The sequence below is a fragment of the Caretta caretta genome, chromosome 2, assembly GCF_965140235.1.
Source record: "Caretta caretta isolate rCarCar2 chromosome 2, rCarCar1.hap1, whole genome shotgun sequence".
Lineage (NCBI taxonomy): Eukaryota > Metazoa > Chordata > Testudines > Cheloniidae > Caretta > Caretta caretta.
This window is the reverse complement of record NC_134207.1, coordinates 137,851,288-137,868,281: the sequence shown is the minus strand read 5'-3', so window position 1 is coordinate 137,868,281 and position 16,994 is coordinate 137,851,288. Positions and strand designations below refer to the sequence as shown.

General features: G+C 40.6%; 1 protein-coding gene across 4 annotated transcripts in view; it reads right to left on the bottom strand.

Annotated features, from left to right (window-relative positions):
* Positions 1–16,994, bottom strand: part of DNAH5 (dynein axonemal heavy chain 5) — a 315,032-nt gene that overhangs the window by 224,330 nt on the left and 73,708 nt on the right. For 3 of the 4 annotated variants that reach the window (XM_048839609.2, XM_075125448.1, XM_075125449.1), the window contains exon 2: positions 1,019–1,153. The exons of the other annotated variant lie outside the window; for it this stretch is intronic. In XM_048839609.2, coding sequence (XP_048695566.2) covers positions 1,019–1,153 — 135 coding nt within the window. The remainder of the gene's footprint in view (positions 1–1,018; positions 1,154–16,994) is intronic. 4 annotated transcript variants of the gene reach the window in all.

The window sequence follows — 16,994 nt, the reverse complement described above, 5'->3', positions numbered from 1 at the left end:
ATAGCTGCTTTCAACTACCTGAAAGGGGGTTCCAAAGATGATGGCTCTAGACTGTTCTCAATGGTAGCAGATGACAGAACGAGGAGTAATGGTCTCAAGTTGCAGTGGGGGAGGTTTAGATTGGATATTTGGAAAAACTTTTTCACTAAGAGGGTGGTGAAACACTGGAATGCGTTACCTAGGGAGGTGGTGGAATCTCCTTCCTTAGAGGTTTTTAAGGTCAGGCTTGACAAAGCCCTGGCTGGGATGATTTAACTGGGAATTGGTCCTGCTTTGAGCAGGGGGTTGGACTAGATGACCTTCAGGGGTCCCTTCCAACCCTGATATTCTATGATTCTATCAGCAGCTTATTCACCCAGGCATTAACTGGCAGTCAGGGGACTCAGAGTACAGAACCTATGTTTAATATTCTTTTATAGTGGCTGTACTGGACATGTAGGGGGTATTTCTTAGCACATTCACAAGCAGCCCCTAAAGGGTGTGGCTCCTCTTAGACAGACGACAGCTTATGTTGAAAGCGTCCTTTTTTGCCACTGAATTGCGAGTGCAGGTGATATCACCAGGATTACAGATCACTGACAATGGGTCACTGAGAATCTCCCACAGAGCAAGTACTTCAATTTTGCGAGATCCTAAAGAAGCTCCCTCTACTAATCAGCATCACATTCATAAGTCTGGGTTTAACCCCAGTTTGATCTTCCATTCTGTTGAGGCCCAAATGTGAACATGGGAAATGAAGGGCTCCACTAAACATGGAAGGGGATTTTACTTCTTTCCAACCTCTCTTGTAAACTTTGCAAATTCTCAGTTATGTATTTTAAACTTAGTATTCTGTAGCGTCAAAAGCTGGAAGTGCAATATAGCTGAAACTGAGTGCAAGATGAGGGAAAGGTAATTAGAGGAGTCTGGTGATCCAGAGGCACGTACAAGCTAACAGATAGCTCCTATAAAAGTTACAATAGTAACTCTGAAGCCAGAAAATGTGCTACAGACTCTGTAAAGGTAAAATTCAGCACACCTGGTTACCCTCAAGAATAGCATCTTCCACTTCAGCTTTGTCCAGGTCCACGCAGGAAGCAACAATATCCAATATATAATCATGCCTGCCATCCAGCTGAGCTCTTTTGGCCTCCTTCTCCTCCTTGAGCTTTTGCTGTAAGAAAACATTGACCGTTGGGAGAAAATTTAGAACTGCTCAAGTGATCTGTACAACTTAATTTGCTCACTTTTGAAGTTACATCTCCTTCTTTTGGGGTTTACTTATGGCTGACCTACTTTTAAGCCACAACCTATACTTATGAAAAGTTATGAAATTTAAGTTTTACAGCTAATTTATGTGGTTCAACCATCTGATTTAGCCTACAACTTTATTAACTAAGCATATTATATCGCATCATGTATTCCTATCAGAGGCCTTCTCTGGAAGAAATTGCATGAGGTACCATCCATATCAGGCTACATAAATCTAGCACAATCCTCAGCTCCTAAGGCCACTAGTCCCTGCTTTCCAGGCTATTTACATATGCTGTTTAAGTCAGGACATGATTCCAACATATCCTATTTGTTATTCATGTAGGATTGCTAAGGGTTTGTGCCGTAAAAGGACAAAGAAGCTCACTGAGGTTGTTGGGATTTCACACATTATCTCTGTAATATAAGGATATGTAATACAAGCAATAAGCCTGAAGATACACAAGTGTTTACAAACAGTTAGCTACTGCTATTAGATTGGTTTTTTTTAAATACTATACCTCAGCTTCTAATTAAATTGAATCCCATATGCAACACATCTCATTTGGTTAGAGACAAAATAATCTTCTGGAATAGTTGCTGGTATTATTGTGCTTGCAGATCACAAGAATTAATATTATTTCATTTTCAATAGAAATTTAGAATTATATTTTGTTGGTGGTAAATCCAAACTTAATTTCCCCAGTGACAATGGAGAATCTAGTAATTCTAGAGTATGACCGCAAGTAATATAGCCAGAAGCTGTAGCAGATCCAATAGGCCTTGCATAATTGAAAATTATTCCCTTATGTAAATATGCTTCCTAATTATTGCAGGATCTTATGGAAGAATTTGTAAAAATTTCTTTAAGTCCTAGAGACATTTGTTTAGAATGCTTGAATGTGTGGGGAGAGAATTTTTTTCTGTTAACTTATAAAATAGGTGACTGGGTTTTCATTAAGTTGATATGGTTGAAGAAGGCAATGGTAGTAAAATATTAGTTTTGTGCATATTAAGCACAATCTTTTATCATATCTGCAACTCATTTGCTCCCTGGAGACTACAAAAGGATAAAACAAATGACAATGTGCTATACACTCTATGGGCTTCACTCTGTGAGGTGGATAATCCTTAAATTGTCTTAAAAAGAGAACTATATTCAACTATAAAATAGCATCTCACATTTGTCAGCATTACCAGACAGTGCTCATTTGTCCTTTTAAAAAAAATTGTCATATGACTTGAGCTCAGTGTTCATTTATCCATGAAGCTGGTTAGCAAACTAATAGAGGGTGAAGTTCCTCCCTGTGATGGGGTCTGTTGCAATTTCTCTGCCTCCATCCCTGCTGGAGACCGTGGCACCCGACACCCCCTGCCTAGGAAAAACCCACTCAACCCAGGGTACCCACTAGAATTAGTTCTCTAATGGCCAGGCAGAAACAGTAACCAATCAGGAGTTGCCAGGCAAGTTAAGAATGCTGGCCTGCTTCAAGCCAGGATGAGTGTGGGTGGAGCTGGGACAAGAGAGAAACTCCTCAGTCTAATCCAGAAACGTGGGGCCAGGTTAGGGCCTTTGTTTCCAGTGCCGTGAACAAGCAACTACATTTTTGTTGACGAGTTTAAAGTTGTAGACAACCAAATTGTATTTTTGTTTGTTCATTAACCACTTAAAAACCAAGACCACGCTCCCTGCCAGAGTTCTTCAGCTCCAGGCATGCCGCCACAACTTGGTAGTAGAAATGGCATCAGCTTCTCCCCTTTTCCAGGAAGGGGGTCATGGAAGATCCCTTACAACTCCTGGCTCAGGAACTGCAGACCCAGGTGGAGAACCAGCGGCTGCTCCTGGAAGAGCAGGAGGCCTAGTGAGCCACGCAGCAGCAACAGAGTGCTCCTCAAGATACTTCTGCTGCAGCAGCAGTGACAGCAACAATAGTTCCAGGAGGCCATGCTTCAGTAGGTCGCCAGCTGCTCCCCATCTGAAGCAACACCACTAGGGCTGGATAGAAACCTCTCCAAATTAAAGCTCACTGACGATCTTGAGCCCTATCTCATGGTGTTTGAGCAAGTAGCCCCAGTAGCTCGGTGGGTGAAGACTACCTAGGCCATGCAAATAGATAATTTTCTGTCTGGGGATGCTGCTTACCAGGCCTTGATCACAACACCACCAATGACTATGACATCCTGAAAGCTGCTATACTCAACCAACTGGGGGCATCCCTGGAGATGTACCACTCGCTTCAGCCAGAATACTGTTCTTCAGAGACTAGAGACTCAGTATTGCTGGATTGATATTCAGAGGTCTTGCAGCCTTTGTTCAGACCTGGGTACACAGACAGAATCTTCGACTCACTGGCAACTGCCATCCAACTCAGAGGAATTTGAGAGCAGGCTAGCTGGGCAAGGATGATGGACATAAGCCTAGAGGGCCACAGGCCTAACCACATGAGGAGTCAGCTTTGGTTATCAGGAAGGAACTAGAGAAGTCCTGGAATAAGGAGCACTCATTTACTAAACCCCCTGGAGGCTCTCTGATACACTGCCCCATGAGCTGCCTGAAGAGGAGCATGCAGAATGATGACCAGCAGGAGGCAAATGAGGGTCCTCTATCTGGACAGTCATCTGTTTTCAGTGAGGGAAACCTGGGCATCTTAGCTGTTTGTGCCCTCTCATGGACTGCAATTACATGGTGACTCTTGAACCAAACAGAGTAGAATTGTAACTCAAGTATGCCTTGGGGCAGTGTTGAGGCTAATAGGCTTAGGATGCTCCCAAACCTTAGTGTGGGAAACCCTGCTGGACCCAGAGAAACTACAGGAGGATGACTGGTATTCATTACCTCCTCAAGCACCTGTACAGCATATACAATGCCTTCCTGTTGCTTGCTGCTAGGTAACAAAATGCTAGTGAATACACTGTTCTTGACAGTTATGTTATTCTTATGGTTAATCTGTTTTCTTATGTGCTATTTAGAGTTGATGATACAGACATTCCTGAAGGCTAGTAAAACATTAACAAAGTGTTTACATTTAAATACTGTTGGCACACAAAACTACAGTTAATATAAACCTAATCAGCTTGAGTAGTTCTCAAAAAAGAGGAATCTCTCTCATCATTACACTTTAAAGCTCCTGAATTTCCCACTGAATTCCTAGGTTGCAACACTTCATAAAACTACTTGCAAACTCAGCCACAGAGTTACTGACTTATTAACTCAGCCTGTATACTTAATTTAATTAATATGCATGTGATACACCTACTCAACTCATAGTCAAAAAATTACAAAAGGTTGGTCGGCAAAGTTTCTGAGTGCCTATTTTCCTACAGATCAGTACTTTCCTGTAGGAAATCTGTTGAGCAGTGTATGAAATAGTCAAACAAATATTGGAAATAAGACCTCAAGTAATCCTATGTGTAACTCCTTTCTATTCAATAAAGTTATACCAGTTCTCAACTGGACTAATTGTTTTCTGACATGGCTTTAAAATGGTTATCCAGAGTCTATTTCTCTTTACAAAGTTTTGTAATTTAAAAGACAACATAAAGACAACAGGATCAACTAATGCACAAGATAATTTTATCATCTGATGCAAAAATCACCACAACCATCAAATATACCTTCCAGCTACTGGCTGAAGTCAGGTTGATAGGGAGCCTTAATTGTGGATTTCTTTAACTTAAGGTTTTAAAATGAAAAGAAATCTAAACTAACTTTTAAATTCTTGTTTTGGAGTAATTACACCCTAGCTGTACTGTATTGTGCCTTAATTATGCTGCTGGCTGGGTCTATGTGTGGTATATGCATCCGCAGCCCCTAATGGGTGTGAGACCTCCCAGCAAGGAAAACCCCTGACTCAGGAAGTAACCTTGAGAGAAAGGCCCAGAGAGGAAAAGTAAAAGTGTTCAGAGTCAGCAGCAGGAGGGGAGCTGCCTCTGTTCCCTGTTCCAGTAATAAATACATTGTCTGCTCTTACGGAGCTTGTGCCTGTGACATCATTACAGCGACTCTGCCTGAGACCACAAAGTCACATGACAATATTTCATTCTAAATTACTGATATATACTTTAGTCTGAGCATTCCTTTTTTTAAAAGGTTAATACGTATGCTGACATTAAACAAGAATCCAGAGAAAGAGCTACCACGCTACATTTCCAGTGGTAGGAAGGCAAATATCTATTGTAGCATTGCCTTTCACATTTTAGGATCTGATTCACCCATATGCCCAGGCTGCTTCATGCTGCTCTAGAGCAGTGCAAGGCAGTCATGGCATATTGGCCAGTTTAACTGGATTCACAGCTGCTAGCATTGCCAGATTTACACCCTTGCCAGATTTACACCATTACTGTATTTACATCTTTCCCCCCCTCTTATCTTCCCTATTGAGTAGATCTGGTACAACAGGTTTTTAAAAGTACAACTAGGACTAAGCATCTTTGCCAAAAATAAGTTTCATCTTCAAAGTAGGCTGCTGCATAAACTTTTCAAAAAAAATCGTGAAAAGTTCTCTTGAAAAATGGCTGCCATCAGTTGTTCGCAATTGGGGTAAGGCCACAACAGCCCTTTGCAAAGATGGCTGCTATCTCCCATTGCTCTCCATGGGAGCAAAACCAACCTGCCATCACCAAAGATGGCATCCTCCATGCTTTCATATCAACACTTAGCAATAAATGAATGGAGACGGTGGCCATCTTTTCTTATGACAGTCAGGGGCCTGCATCCCAGTGAAACAGTGAGTTATGGTGGCAATTTTGAAATGACGATTCTGAGTTTCTCTAAAAACTGTTCTTTAGTTGAAGAATAATCTTTCAATTACAAGTAACACGGAAACAAACATTTATGTATCATGGTCACTTTATTCATTCTGAGGTTTCACTTCTGTACCTGCTTCTGTGTAGAAAGACAATGCCCGTGCTTACATCACTGAGGACTAAGAAAGGTCTGATACTTTCAACAGAACACTGCCTGATTGGTTACAGAACTTGGAAGCTATACACATAACGAAACAGACGCATGTAGTCAATGAGGCAAGAGTCAAAATAACATCAAAGAAAGATTCTCCACTGCTTTGTTCATTAGTATACCCTGTTCAAGATCTGCACTGACTGAGGCAGGGTTCCAGTAAAAAAATATAGTAATGCCATCATTTCACTGAAGACTTATTGTCATGTATTTGCATGAATAGCAGAGCTAATTTGCATGAACAGTACTTTTGAGTACTCCACTTTAAAGAATATTCAGGCTGCCAAGTATTTCATGTGCAGTTTGTTCTTTTTTCATTATTCATGAAATCCTAATTTTTATGGGGAAATAGCCCTCTCCAGATACTGATGCCACGTTAAAATTGGAATTCCCAATTAAATGTAAAGACATTCTCCTCCCACACCTTAGGTTGATTCAGTTGGTATTAGTAATTTCCATCTAATGGAGCACACAATTTGTTCTTGTGATATCCAATTCTACACACAAAAGGACAAATCAAGCAGCATATACTTACAACTGCAACTAAACTGAACAATGTATGTTGGGCTTTGATAGATAGCTAGATGCACGATATAATGTTATAGTAATAGCCCTAGTAATGTTATAGTAATATTCATTAAGCACACACTATCAATATAACATTTTATTGCATATATTACAGTTACATTGTAGCAGTTACATTGCCGGAATTGGTTTGTCTTTTTATAATCCTATTCACTTATGCTAAGCACCCCAAAGGACTTTGCAAAGCTGACTTCAGCTTTGGCATTAGAAAGTAAGAAACATGTCAAAGGCAAAATACATTTAATGTTCTGCCTCAGTACAAGCTGGGAAGGTACCTTCATGGATCAGTACCTAGAATTTTGGTATCCAAAACAAAGATAAGGAAGGGACAGAAGAACAAGTTAAGGAACTGGTACAAACTGATGGGTTTAATTTTAGTGATGTATAATGTGTTTTGTAACTTGTAAAGTCATCCTATAAACACTCCTAGATGAAATGTGTAACTTTGGCAGCACACCTTCTGTGTAAGATGAATGTAACAATGCTACACAAGACAGCTTCCTGGAAACTGCTGTCATATTAAATCTTTTTTCCTGTACTATACTATTATTGACTTTTACAATAAACCTGGCTGATATTGGTTATGTGGTCTCTCAAGTAGATTTTGTAACAAACCAAAGTGTGGTCAAGCAATTGACCATGAAATTTATCAACAAGGTAGTCTCCACCAAAACGTCTTTTATAGTACAAATCAATTCCAAAGCTTTCAAGTATACGAATGTGTCACATAAGCCAATTTTTATATACCCAGCCTGTCTGCTGTAACAAGGCCCATGATTTAAGAAAATACCATGTGGGCTATATTTTCTGCTCATCCTCTTGGATTAAGGATTTAATTTTTGTGCACTATTTAAAAATCACTAAGTATCTAAATGCTGACTGTTTTTTTAAAATGAGTCCAGATCAGCAGTTAAGTTCAGCTCAGCTTCATGTACAAATCAATTAAAGACAACAGGAAACAGCACAGTTTGATCCCCTATGCTGCTTTTCATTTTCAATTTCAGTAGAATTAGCGTACGTCATCTTTTCACTGAAAAATTTCTTTAGCCAAAAAGTTTGGATTCATAGACACTGTCATTTTAAAACCACAGAGTATGTTATGTTGTGAAAACATATCGGAAAATTAGTTTAATACAGCATAGCAACAGTATCGCTTTTTCACATAAAGGCTATCTGATGCAAATTTCAACTATTTGATTTGATTCTGCTAAATAAGGAAAGCCATATCCTCAGACTTCATACATGGAAATAAAGAGGTACATTAGTCTTTTACTTTCATATGCCAGCTCCACAATAGCCCACCTAATTTTAAAAAGATTTGAGGACAGTACAAAGAGACAGCATTGATCATTTCTGCTCCACTAGACCTTTGGAAATTCCAACGAGTAAAAATATCCATTGAGCAATGCAAGCTACTATGAGCACAAACAACTTACCCTCTGCTGTATCTATAGGTAAGAGTTCAATTCCACATCTGTGTCCTTATCTTCAAGGCATTCAATGGTCTCTGGAATATCCTGGGCCCGGGTCACCTGAAGCTCTGAGATTAAGACTAGCTAATAAATCCCCTCCTTATTCACAGTGAGCTGTCCATAGCACAGGAAAAGCTCATCTGTGCTGGACGGAGGCTTCTCAGGGGCCAGTCCAAGGCAATGGAATGAACTCCCAAAGAATGTAAGCAGCACTTCAATCACCACTTTTTTCAACACTTAGACCTTGTTTTCAGTAACTAACAGGACAGACAAGATAAATAAACTGTTCTGATAGAACATAAGAACGGCCATACTGGGTCAGACCAGTGGTCCATCTAGCCCAGTATAATGTTTTCCAATAGTGGTCAATACCAGGTGCTTCAGAGGGAATGAACAGAACAGGCAATCATCGAGTGATCCATCCCTTGCCACTCACTCCCAGCTTCTGGCAGTCAGAGACTAGGGACACCCAGAGCATGGGGTTGCGTCTCTGACCATATTGGCTATTAGCAATTGATGGACCTATCCTCCATGAACTTATCTAATTCTTATTTGAACCCCATTATAGTTTTGGCCTTCACAAAATCTCCTGGCAACAAGGTCCACAGGTTGACTGTGCATTGTGTGAAGTACTTCCTTTTGTTTTATGATGCCTATTCGTTTCATTTGGTAAACCCTGGTTCTTCTGTTATGAAAAGGAGTAAATAACACTTCCTTATTCACTTTCTCCACATCATTTATGATTTTATAGCTCTCTATCATATCTCCTCCCTCCCTTCCCCACCCTCGGCAATCTCTTTTCCAATCTGAAAAGTCCCAGTCTTTTTAATCTCTCCTCATATGGAAGCTGTTGCATACCCCTAATCATTTTTGTTGACCTTCTCTGAACTTTTTCCAACTCTAATATATCTTTTTTCAGATGGGGTGACCAGAAATTCACTCAGTATTCAAGGTGCGGGCATACCATGAATTTATATAGCATCATTATATTTTCTATCTTATCTATCCCTTTCCTAATGGTTCCTAACATTGGTCGCTTTTTTGACTACCGCTGCACATAGAGCGCATGTTTTCAGAGAGGTATCCACAAAAATTCCAACTTGTTGTTAGTTTGTGTGTCTTTTGCTAGTTGCTCTTCAAATTCTTTTTGGCCTGCCTAAAAAAATTATAGTTTTACACTTGACTTGCCAGAGTTTATACTCTTCTATTTTTCTCAGTAGGATTTGACTTTCAATTTTTAAATGACCGCTTTTTGCTTTTAACTGCCTCTTTTATTCTGTTGTTTAGTCATTGTGGTATTGGGATTTTTGGTCCTCTTCCTGATTATTTTTTTATTTGGGGTATACATTTAAATTGAGCTTCTATTAAGGTATTTTTTTTAAAATATGTCCATGTAGCTTGCATCCATTTCATCCTTGTGATTGTTCCTTTAACTAGCTTCCTCATTTTTGTGTAGTTCCGCTTTTTGAAGTTAAATGTTACTTTGGTGAGTTTCTTTGGTATTTTGCCCCCTACAAAGATGTTAAATGTAATTATGTTATGGTGGCTATTACTAAGAGGTCCACCTATATTCACTTCTTGGGCCAAATCCTGTGCGCCACTTATGACTAAATCAAGAATTGCCTCTTCCCTTGTGGGTTCCAAGACTAGCTGCTCCAAGAAGCACTCATTAATGATGTCTAGAAATTTTATCTCTGCATCCCGCATCCTGAGGTGATATGTAGCTATTCAGTATGGGGATAGTTAAAATCCCTCATTATTATTATTATTAGAGATTTTTATTTTTGTAACATCTCTAATCTCCCTGAGCATTTAACAATCATGGTCACCATCTTGGTCAGGTGGGCAGTAGTATATTATTACTGCTTTTATTATTCAAGCATGGAATTTCTATCCATAGAGATTCTATGGTACAGGTTGATTCATTCATTGATTCATTATATTTGACTCTGTGCTTGCTTTCACATGTAGTGCCACTCCCCCCGCAGCACAACCTATTCTGTCATTCCTATATATTTTGTACCTTGGTATTGCCATGTGCCATTGAATGTCATCATTCCATCAAGTTTCTGTGATATTTATTTTATCAATATCCTCATTTAATACCAAGCACTCAAGTTCACCCATCTTAGCATTTAGACTTCAAACATTTGTATACAAGCACTTTCGAATTTGCCAATATTTAGTTGTCTGCCTTCATGAGATGTAACTGAATGGGACTCTTTCATTTGACTGTTTAACTGCAGTTCCTACCTGTGTTTTGTCAACTTCTATCCTCTCATTACTAGGATATAAAGAATCCCCATTAATAAATCCTCCCCCAAGGGATGTCTCTGTCCAAACCATGTGCTCCTCCACATCTGTCAGCTTTCCCTTACCCCTTAGTTTAAAATTAAGTACCTAGCATCTAAATTTTGGGGCAAAATTTAACAGCAGCAAAAGGAATATTGCTGGGGCTGCCATAAGTCTGGAGTAACTAAACCAGTCTATTCTGGTATTAAAAAGCTGTTACTTGATTTTTGATCTTAGTTTACAAGGCAGTACTGGAAGTCAAGCACTTAAACTTGAAATTATTTGATGTTTTAAACTCCTGTCATTTGTAAAGAGGGAACCACCCTAAGCTATAGGTATCTAATATTTGTTAAAAAAAAAATACTAAGGATTCTTGCATCGCATCTATATCCTAGAATAAAGATGACAATTTACCAAGAAGATCCCTTCTTGAATGTGGCTGGAATTTCACTGAAGTCACAAGGGTAGCAAGAAAGTTTCCAATTCAGCTATTCACAACACAACTAAATTGTCTTCATTTAGCCACTATCTTTTTACCCAATTCTTGGCTTACAAGGAGGGTGCTAAAATCAGAGCAAATGAGCAAAAAGGTTTTTGCAGGTAGAACGTCATTGGATCTACATGGCTAAAGCAATGTTTCTCAAGTCCTTGGCTGCAATTGCAGGGTTTCTGCAATTTTGCCCCTACCTGGGCCACCATCTTTTACTCTCAATACAGGGATCCATTGATAAAACTTTGGATGCAAGAGCTGCTTAGCCTAAGTAGGGAATATATAAGGTAACAAAGGAAGCTCTCTTAGGTGACTCTTGGAGGTTCTAATCAAGAGCAAGTTCCCTTACCACGTCTCAAGCTTTGTGCTGATACTGTTGTCATCCCAAGCCTTTATATTCACCCAACTTTCTCCCCACTCTAGGGTCCCTTTGTGTCTTGGCTGTAGACCTTGACAGACTTCTTGTCCCCAAGACCCATTCAGTTGTTGCTTTCTCACTGGTCTCATACTGGAACCTCCCGTTTCAACCTCCTGTCTTATCCAGCAGCTTGTTTCCAGAAAAACTTTTCTAAAACAGTCCAGAACCAGGAATGTGCTCAACCCTGTCCAGCAATTAAAAGAGCCAGCCCATCCTGTAACAGTGGACACGCAATCACGATTTGCCATTGTTCAAAACAAAGTAGTCTTTTTATATCCATATGACTGTGGACAACCCTTGGAAGGTAAGAGCCCAGGAAAGAGGGGAAAAGATAGCTGCTTTTGTGAAGTGTAATGAATTTCTTACAGCTCATTCCCAACTACCAGGAAAAAAGTATTCCTGTCTCTTTCAACTGTACTCAGGTATCCAAATCCTCTCATTCTAGCACAGTGACAACCTTAACATAGTAGTGTAAACAACAGTGCTCACTAATGAGCGTGATGTGCACCCCTGTCACATTGCAATATAAATACCACCAACAAAACCATTTCCTGCCAGGTATGGAGGCATGCTGCCTGTGTAGTATCTTACTGATGAGCAGACCATGTCAACGTAAACCCTTTCTTATGAAGAAAAACTGTGTACAGAAATGGGTAACAAAACTTCCTACTGCTCTGTGTAGCTGCAGCCTGGGACTGCCCTGTCCTGGGCTGCTTTGTTTCTACTGCAGGAAGAAGTGACCCAGAAACCTTAATGTTGCGTCTGGAGTGTACAGTCAATTTGCCATCTCTACACTTCCTGAAGGACGTCCTCTGCGGCACAGCGTGCACATCAATCCATTATCAGATGTTTTGTTTTTCTGTGGCAACATTTGACCATTGTGCTGCTTTGCCTGAACTGCCCATGGTTTCACCTCTGAAGCATCATATCTGTTTTCTCCAAATTTCAGATGCATGCACAATTCTATTTTCAATTTAAAGTTTTTAGTGCCATTGAACTAGAATTTGTGAATAATCCTACCCTGTTAAAGGCTGTAGCCTAATCTGGGATGGGCATGTTGAGGCTGGGCCTACTGTTTGAAGAGATATTCCATGAGGTACTGAGTTTTCACTGTCCTTTATCCTATTGATTTCTATTCCTGCTGTGCCACTTTGGTCAAGTTACTTCACTTCTGGGTCTCAAGTTCTTGATCTGTAAAAAGGGGAAAGTTTCTTCAAGCCCTTTCAGATCTATGCATGAGAGGTATTATTGAAGACCCAAGTGTAGTTTAACCAATTCCATCTGTGCTGCACTCTGCCAGGCAAGACAATTCTCCACTGCATACATGGAAGAGTGGACTTACCACTGGAGTGCCTCCTCATGGCTGGATATGGCATAACAGCTTTCCCCATATGGTGTCCCTTGCCAACAGCTGCTCTGGTCCTCCCGTGGTCCACCTCTTTCCATGACTCAGCCAAGTCACAATTTAAGTCCACCCATCCTTGGGTATTTAAGTCCATAACTGAAGGACCACTATGAATTCAAAAACAGTCTCATCTGGGGAATCTTCAGCAGGACTCCACCCTTCCACTCAGGGCTGGTCTTCACACAGCCACTCCTTTCCTGGGCCCAGTCATCTCAACCGCTAGGAGGCGCATCCAAGCAGCAAGCAGTCAGAATCTTGGCTGAAACCAGGCTTCCCTCACTGAGAGATAAGCGAAGCTCTGATCTCTTTCCTGGTCAGCCCCAAACTGAGCTGAGTCTGCTTTTATCTCCCCTCTCCACTCCTCACATCCGCTACAGGTGTAGCTATGCGGGGCCAAGTCGGTCTCCAGTCCCTCATTAACCTCATCCTTGCCAGTGTGGGGCCTGTGTGCCCCCTCACAGGGAGACCATGACCTGAGTTTGCTACTGTCAAAAGTATGTCAACACAGGTTTAGTTTCAAGATTTGACTGTTGAACCCTGACCCACCCATGGGTTGTCCACTCACGGCTGCCCACCCATGAGCAAATGAGTAACTGCCAGATCCACTTAGTAGGAAGAAGGATTGGAAGCTGCTTCCCAACTTCAACAGCTCTTTCTCAAATATGGAGAACATACACATAAGCTCTCCCTGACAGGAGAAATTTACACAAGTCATTTGGACAAGGTATTATCTTCTATTTGTATTTTTCCCTGTGGTATTGAATCAGTCGCAACAAATGTGTGAGTAGAGAATGAGCCACATTTATATTCAGGTAGTCTATGAAGGGGCATACCCTCACATAGGCAGACAGGAGACAAACAAGCTCCCCTGGGCCTGTTCAACACCAACAAGGTACACCTGCAAAGCTTGATCTGCCTGGTGAGGGGGAAAGTTAAAGGGGAAAACCTGCCATAGGAAGGGGCAGTGAACAGGAAGAGGGCTGCTCCACCTCACACAGCCATGACAGGTTCACCAAGAGGGAGACATTAACAAGCCTCACAACTCCCAAAACTTCAAGACCCAGTCTCAGAGCAGTATGCCCTATGGAGGAGGGGCTGGAGGTAGACCCCATTTTAGACTAAGCCCATAGGGCTGACCTAAGACGACAGCCTGAGATCCAGCTCACCCCTTTCTTCTCTTTATTCTCCTACAGAGTCCCTCTCCCATAAGGGAAGAAAGAGGGGAAAGGACTTTTCTTTTGTTTGCTCTAAGAACCCACTTAGGCATCTGCCAGGGAGTGGAGAGGAAGACAGTATAAGGACCTGAAATGGGGTCTGGAGGGTACTTGAGGAGACTCCTGCCCTCCATGTAGTCCCAAAGGCTACCCAAGGGTATAATTTTTGTAGACCTTTTATATCCACTCAAAAGTGTATACTAACATTTTATACCTCCAGACAAAGCTCTAAAGCTTGCTTCAGCTGAAATCTGTATATGATTCCCTTCTGAATGACTCAATGTTGCCTACAGGAGGTATTCCCTCTTTGACGGCCAAAAATACAACAGGAGAAAAGTATATATCTTCTTTTAGGTTCAGGTCCCTAACTAGAAAGGAAAAGCTAATTGTATTAGGAATCTATGGTGTCTGCTTAGAGAAACAAAAAATAGAGCCTTTGCCAATTTCAGGTACAGAGGTGAAGTACTTCTAATGAAAACTCAACAACTCCTCTACCTCTACCAACACTGGCAATTGTCCAAGCATAACGTAAAGTCAAGTCTTTAATGTGTCCTGTCTGTGTTTCTAACAATTGTACTACATTTTGAGATTTAAGACGTTTTACATAAAACCTAGTTTACATTCATTTCCTATTTAATCTCCATACATCAATTATTATTAGCGTTATCACGAGCTTCTATGTGGAGCCTTTCAGCACAAACAAGCCTAGACTTGACAAACCAAACATTTGAGTTGGATTATTTCACCATGACAGCAAATGGAGCTCTTACTGACAGATTTGTTTGAGAATCCAATAGCAATCAATCCTGCTATGCAGCTTTCTTTCTGAGTTCTTGCAAACAATACAATCAAAGGTAGAGCAAATGTTCATGATGGCAATGTAAGCAACTCAGTTTTTATCTGCTTTTAAAACACTCTTCATTTAAACCACCCCTAGAATAGGGAGGATAATCATCCTCTCACTTAGGCCACTGTAACATTTGCCAAAGGTGTCATTGAGTGGGTGCTTTTCATTATGAAAGCTCTCTTTGCGCCCTACTTACCAGCAGGAGAACCAGTTTTAACTGTGTTTGTAATTATGTTTCCATGTGTGCATAAGGCAGTAGAACAGAAAACTACACTGTAATGGAGGTGTCCCATTGTAGAAAAGAGATCCACAAATCACTGCTGATAATGCACAACTACTAAAAAACTGAAGAGCCTACTACATTTTTTGTTGTTGCTTGTCAAGGTTTTTTTTACTAATGTAGACTAATGACTAACCTGATTTCTGGTACACAACCCTTCCCGGTGGAAGTCAGTCAATTTCAGCTCTTGCAGAAAATAATCCCCTACTGGACAAGCTGGCACGTCAAGAGTATTTAAAATTGTGTTCAGAAAAATGAATTACTTGTGCATACCTGACCCTCCGTCCACAGACAAGAAAAGAAGAGTTACCACAACACACACAAAGCATTAGGTAGAGACGAACAGTACACCATCATCATACCGTCACCAGGTTTATTTGAAAGTCCTTGAGCTCACAGCAACCAAGATGATAAAAAGCATGGAACAGACAACTAGTCAATATCTAAAGTAAAGCATAATAAATACAACAGCTGCCACAGAAGTAGAGTGGAAATGGTGAGTAAATGGTTCCAGACACAGCTATTCAGGAAAGGTATCCACATGTATCAAGCCAGAGTTTGTGTTAAGGGAAGGCAAAGGATCCAAGAAGAGAGCAGGATGCCCCAAACCCTATCAGTGATATGAATCAGGGATCAATAGCCACAACTAAAGTGCAAAACAGTTTATTTTATGACAAGTCTACACCAGTAGTTGCAATTTGAATATACTACATGCAAGGCATACATGCTAACCATAGTGGAGCTAAGGCACAATCACACCTGAATGCTTGCTTGTGCAGACCAGTACCATATCCAAACTCTACCTGACAGACACTAGACAGTCCAGAGGGACCTAGAGTTATATGTAATTTATCACAGGAGTCCACAATATTGACAGTAGCAATTATGCACTCAGCAACCCAGACATTTCAACATTAAGCAGCCTGAACACCACCAATGGGGACTTGGATTGCCAGGCGCATCTCATCCCATGAGCCAAAGCACAGATCTACCAGGGCCCAGCGCTGAGCAGTTTCTCCTGTCAGGGGCTTGAAGTGCAACCAAACTCCTCATTGTTTTTGTGGATACAGACTAACACAGCTACCCCTCTGTTACTTGAAGTTCAAGTACTTCAGTATTAACCTCATACCCCCCTCCCATCTTGCCATTTTCAGGCAAAATTATTTTAATTGTCATGAAACCTTGTTCCAGCATCAATTCTCTTTTCTTGCTTAAAGGATAATCAGAAGTTTTCCTGCAACTTTAAACAGCCTCACTCTTTACAGTATAATGGGACCACCATTTGAGAAGGGCAAATTACTTAAGAAGAGCAAATTACTTAAGCACACATAAGAGATATTTGAATTGGACTTATACATATTTTGCTATACTAGTAAATATATTGAGGGCGTCTCTTCATGGTGAGTTAGTGCATGGCAAAGCGGAGTGTTAATCTATACCACACTAGGCATTTCATGAAAGGGTACTATGGAACTTGTAGTGAGCTGTAGAGCAGTCCACCAGAGCGTTAGCAAAACTGCATAAGAATGAACTTTAAAAAAAGCATTTTTCACTGAAATGATTTCAAATTACCCTTTACATTTAGTTTCTTACCTGAAAATCATCTTCTTCAGAAGATAATGACAACCTGAAAATATTGTACCTGGACAAGAAGTCAAAACTTTTTAGTTTAGCAAGATCCTTTCTATGGAAGAAAACATGTGGTTCATGTGTTGTAAAAATTCACTTCCAAACAAAAAGTCTCAAAGCAGTTTGTGTGTTGTACATTCGGTGTTTTGTGCTGGGCTCTCGGAGAACTCCTTTA